This window comes from Dipodomys merriami, unplaced genomic scaffold (genome assembly GCF_024711535.1).
Source record: "Dipodomys merriami isolate MVZ:Mamm:240054 unplaced genomic scaffold, mDipMer1.0.p SCAF_15, whole genome shotgun sequence".
Classification (NCBI taxonomy): domain Eukaryota; kingdom Metazoa; phylum Chordata; class Mammalia; order Rodentia; family Heteromyidae; genus Dipodomys; species Dipodomys merriami.
In genome coordinates this window covers 6741805-6747804 of record NW_027202826.1, presented here as the reverse complement: position 1 = coordinate 6747804, position 6000 = coordinate 6741805, and the positions used below count along the sequence as shown (strand labels likewise).

The following is a 6000-nucleotide window of genomic DNA, read 5'->3' as shown; positions in this document are numbered from 1 at the left end:
TCTTTTTCTTTTAAACTTCCTCTTAGGACTGGCACACATCCAGGAGAGACGTATTTTATGAAATGTGAGGGAAGAAGAGCAGCATTCATTTGGCTAGGAAATAATCTAAGTGTCCTTAAAATGTGTGTCTATGGGCAAACTCCTTTTCTCTTTCTCTTTTTTTATTTCCTTTGGGAGGGGACTGGATTCATTGCCAGTCACTACTTTCTCCTGTTGTAGCATTAGCTCTTAGCCCCCCTACCCCTTATTACATCTCCTACAGTGAGTGCCTTTTGCATCTTCTTCTGAATTTAAGAAATGAGTTCTTCTAGATGGACTGCTGTCTGCCAATAATTGTTATTGCTGTACTCCCTTTCATTAAAAGTTTATAAATTCAACTTTCACTGCTTTTGTTCCCACTAATTTTTCAAGTTTTACGTATCCTTTCTCTTTTGACCTGAAGTGATTCTCCTCTTCACAATTCAGGCTCCATGTCAACTGTTATATTTGGTAGTGAATATTTTGGGGGAAAAACTCTTGAAAGAGTAACAAATCTTATTGATTCTAATATGAAAAAAATAGACAGATTTTTAATCGAAGTAAGCAATGATGACAGATTTATTTAAAATTTCCAGTAGACAAACCCCACTAGTTTTGGAATAAAAGTACTCAATGTATGAGAGCATAGGTGAATATAAAAGAATAACAGAAGAAAAATAAAACCAAACAGTACAAAAAAATTAAAAAAGTTTGAAATGGATTTAAACAGGGATATTTTTCAGATCCTCCAAATATTTATTGGAGTTATTAGGTTTGGCAAACAATTCATTTGAAAATTAAAGCCTGTTTCTGAACTGTAAACTCCATACAAACTGCTTATTAAATCCAAGCACTCAATACACTTGGTATTGAAACATATAGGCAGCCAATTTGAGAATAGCTGGAATTATTCATTTGCTCTCACAATTACAGGAATTAACCAACTGCATAACTGCTCTGTGGAGAGGAAGGGATTAAAAAAAAAGGATAAAAATCTCTAAAAAACTGAACACAGCAAAATTCAGATAACCAGTTCGTTTAAGGCAACAAACTGAATTTACAGTATATTCTACATTTGCAACTGTCATTTCCCTCACCCCCACCCCCTGCGCAAATACTTCTATTTTTACTAGTCTATTCCATTTTTAACTTCCAAATATTCTGTACATACATATTTAGCAAAGAGCATATGCCTAGCATTATTCTGACAGCAGTATGGTCAGCATACAATTGTAGAAAGATTACTATGTATATCATAAAGATTAACCTTTACTTAAAAAAATAAACAAAACCATAGCTAAACAGTTTTAAAGTATTATGAAAACCCATGGAAAGAAGATCCAACATGGGCTTAGAACCTGATAAAAACACACTTCAGAGAGACTAGCCGTTAATGTTAAACTTGTCGAGCGATGACCATAAAGTGCCAAACACAAAAGAATCTCTTAGGACTGTTTTCTAACAGATAAAGCGTCCCTGGCTTGGCCATCTCTTCTTTAACTATACACAAAAGTCCTGCTAAAAGTCTGCACTTTAGGTGACTTTACAACAGAATGTCACAATGTAAACTAAACAGGTTCTTGATATCAACAGCATGTTACCAAGGTTTAAATTTCTGAATCCAACAGTTGGTCACAGAGGTCAAGTATTACCAAGGCTCCTTTGTCAGTTCTCCCTCAGGTCTGACTCATTCATCCTTCAAGTACATGCAAGGCTCAATAGTTTTCCAGAGGCAGAAGCCTGAGGCCACTTAAGACACAGATGAAATGGGATTATGAGGTGAACCCATCTGGGTAAGAACTTTATCCAGCCACTGGAGGGGGCCGTGCAGATGTATCTCAATCCAGCAGGGGGTACTTGTGACATCTTGGCGGTGGTACTCTGCTCCCCAGCCCTAAAAAAAAAAAAAAACACATACACACACACACAGACACACCCACACGAGAGGTCATTTCACTTGTCTATAACTCAATGGCTCCACATAAGTAAAAAGGATTCACGTAACTACAGTCTGTTCAAACATATGGACCTTTCCCAGATTATGAATTACTGGTCATCAAGGGGGAGGGGACTAGGGATTGGTTTAGGTGGTGGAGTGCTTGCCAAGGGGGCACAAGGTCCCAGGTTCAAAATCAGTATTGCCAAAAGGAAATCAAAACGACAACAAAACCCCAAACAAACTAAAAAAAAAAAAAAAGGCCTTTGGGAATGGAAGTATTCAAATACATTACAAAATTCTTTTAACAAAGACACTTCTTTTCCCAGTACTTTGCCATGATGTTATAGCTATTATTCTCACTCTATTATCAAAAAATAAGAAAAAGCTGGACTTGTAAACATCCATCTGGATGAGCAGGCAGCCTGCCAGACAGCTTCCGATGTACTAACTTGTGCCACCAAGTTCCACAGGCCCATAAAAAAAGAGGGAAGAAATGTTGCTACCACAAAAGATCGTAAGCTTGCTGCCGTGAGTGGGCCATGGACACAAAGTTCCGATTGACCCTGGTGTCCTGAGGCATATCTGAGCTACCCACCAGTTCCAGACAGTTCCGAAATGCATGTGACTGTAAGAACTCTGGGAGAAAGATGTGATATGTGAACTGTGAACGACATCTGCATCTGTATATGGATCACCTCTGCACATACATTGACTGCTACACATAATGTGCAGCTCTGTCTTGGCCACAGAGGAAGTTCTTAGTAGGCAGGGGTCACCTTTGACCTCCAACATCCAGCAGTCAGTGGCATGGAACAGAACTTCTATAAATACTTGTTTAGACTTACTTCGAGAGTTTATGATATGAACAATTATACAATATGTTTTTATAGAATTTCCAAAATTAGCACAAGATAGGCTGTTACATGCTCTGTACCACTTCTCCAAGATGCTGAGTGGGAGAGGAGGAAGAATGCAATATCGCCTTTCTGATAATAAGAAACAATGTTATAAGTGTGTACTTTATCACTATGAGCAGAGTTTTCAAGTAAGATTTGTTTATTTGGAACTCTAAATCCAGCTTCTGGCCTCAGAGCTATAGTGCAGATGTTATACTTTGTTAGAGCCAAACATTTAGGACTCCATAACCACTGGGAAGATAGAAACTTTAGGTGTTTTTCCACCTGGAATAGTGCTAAAATATTTGCTGAAGGAATTAAATCTAATACTTTTTCGATGCAGAGCTTTGAATGGTAACTACCTTCTATCAGTGTAAAGGTTGGTTTTAACTTGTGTAACGCAAATTATTAAAGCTGTACAAAGGTGAAACAGTTAAAATTGATGAAGAGTTAATGGAGATTTGTGTTCTAAATTCTCCAAGGGTTATCTTCAATAACAACAGACTGAGGAACCGCAGGAATAATTACCACAGTCTGAATCCATCCATTCCCATCCAGCACATTGTAAGCTGACACAGCTCCACACCTGAGCTACACAGTTAATAAAGGGAAAGGGAACTAGAAGCTGTATATCCGGACTCCAGAGTTGTGCTTTCTTCCACATACATGGAGATGGAAATGGGGACACACACACACACACAGAAGTCACTGGCCACACACACACACACACACACACACACACACACACACACACACACACACACACACACACACACACACACACACACACACACACACACACACACACACACACACACACACACACACACACACACACACACACGTCACTGGCCTTATTTCCAAAAATTATCTGACCAAGTGCTAGGGTAAAAATTAAACAGTGAATGTTGGTAATAATGAGAACACAGCATATAAGTCTGCTCTTGAAGGGGTTTATACAAATCCTTCTTTAGTACTAAAGAAGAACCAGAGCCCGTGCAAACAACTGTTTGCAAGAGAACACTGTGGGGCTCAGCTAACATGATTGGAAGGAGTATGACAAATGTTACTCAGGAAAGAATGTCTTTAATCTAGAAGATGAGTAACAGAGTGAGGTTCCAGAATGATCCTCAGTAAGTACTTTACAAACAGGTTGAACAACAAGCTGCGGGAGCTTCTGAAGAGAGGACATGAAAGGTGACTACCTCGCCCAAGTATGCAATTAGGTGTGGCTCTCAGAGTAATGCACGGTGGGAATTCATCCTTGCAAATTCAAGGCAACTCAGTTACTAGAATAAGTCATGGACACATGAAATCTAATCAGACACTTTTATTTACGCTTTTTGGAGCTGTTCATAGGGCTTGAGCTCAGGACCTGGGTGCTGTCCCTGAGCTTTATTTGCTTAAGGCTAGCACTCTACCACTTGAGCCACACTGCTCCATTTCCAGCTTTTTTCTCTTTTTGGCTAATTGGAGCTAAGATTCTCATGAACTTTCTTGGCTAGGATGACTCTGAGCCATGATCCTCCAATCTCAGCTTCCTGAGTAGCCAGGATTGCAGGTGTGAACCACTGGTAATATTTACTTTTTTAATATTTCAATGGCATTCTAAAAGCTTTCACTTCTCAGAGGCAAAAGGAGATAGAAAAGGGGGCATATATTATGTACAGTAACTTCAGCATTTTCTTCCACAAACCTTACTCTGAGAACTAAGATACCTACTTATCTTTGGGCAAGGGCCTTGCTAACTGTTGCTCTTTATTAACAGTATGAAGCTTACTAGTACCACTGGGAAGGGGGCACACAAAGAAAACACATGAAGTCTTGGCCAATCAAAAATAATTTCCAGGGTAATGTTCTTCTATTTTTATAAAAAGCTCCTTATCGCTAAACCAAAGGCAACAAGTGTTGCCATCATAAAAGAACTAAAAAGAAAGAATGAGCCCAGGAAGATGTACTTACTCAACGGATCTGAGAAGACAAGTGTGCACTTGGACTATAAGTTAACAGTTTTCTACAGTGTTACAGTAACTATGGCAGTGTCTCTTGAATAAGGAAAAGGACACCAGAGACTTGTTGCCACTGACATTAAATACAAACACCCTTATGTTCCAATGATGCTTTCTTAGTAATTGACATTCTTAACGTTTAAAATTCTTGTGGTAACACATATGCAAATGTGGACATATCCCGATTTACATACGGTGAGAAAGCACACGTGTAACAGGCCGGAGGAAATCAGAGCTTACTTACCTTTACAAAGCTCATGCGTATAGTGCACATTTTTGTGAGCTCGAAGACTGTCTCAAAACCATGGTTCACAGACTGTGCCAATAACTGAGCAAATTCTTGGTTGTTAAAAATTTTCAAACTACATCCACTAGGAATCTTGCAGACAGTAGTGGGATGAAATCCATGGTGGTAGTTGCAGTTCCGACTTTGCACAAAGATGCTACTGTCACTCAGGCATTCAGCATAAACCTCCCCTCCGACATAATAAAGATGAACTCCTGCAGAAGACAAACCACACCAGTCAGTCATCACAGCTGAATAGCACCCAGGTGGCTTCAACGTATAAACAGGGATTTACTCAGACTTAAACTTCATCTAGTCACACAGGATTCTCTAAATCCTGCACAAGTGATAAAATCTTAGTTAACATAATATCCAATATCCATGCATCAGGGGCTGGGAAGGTGGCTCAGTGGTAGAGCGCTTGCCAATATCCATGCATCAGTGAGTATATATATCTAGGACATTTCAAGGAATTAACAGAACACATCTTGAAAATAATAACAAAGCCCAATTCCATTCTGTTAAGTATTTAATGCTTTGTTTTGGCCATACCTGAAGGCATATTCTCCTTTTAAAAGTTTAATAAAACCTTGAATGCCGAGGGACCCATTCTACATGCATTAATCAAGGTCTCACATGGCTATTCTTGGCTTGATTGTCTGGAAAACGTTAGAAGAGACTACAGAGTTTCAGGACAGGAGAGAAACTGGGAAACCAGTGTTGGAAGAAGTATTGCTAAAGGCTGTAAGATATAAGGTCTAGTTACAAAAACCAAACTACTCTTTCAAAAAGTCATAGTATGTGGAGCAAGAGTTCACCAGAGTTCTACCTGGGCTAACTTCTACCTTGAGA

General features: G+C 39.2%; 1 protein-coding gene across 1 annotated transcript in view; it reads right to left on the bottom strand.

The window, feature by feature from the left end:
* Positions 1-579: 579 nt before the first annotated feature.
* Positions 580-6000, bottom strand: part of Smad1 (SMAD family member 1) — a 49219-nt gene continuing 43798 nt past the window's right edge. The window contains exons 6-7 of the mRNA XM_070022145.1: positions 5107-5363; positions 580-1912 (exon numbers count right to left, since the gene is read on the bottom strand). Coding sequence (XP_069878246.1) covers positions 1769-1912; positions 5107-5363 — 401 coding nt within the window. The 3' untranslated portion in view covers positions 580-1768. The remainder of the gene's footprint in view (positions 1913-5106; positions 5364-6000) is intronic.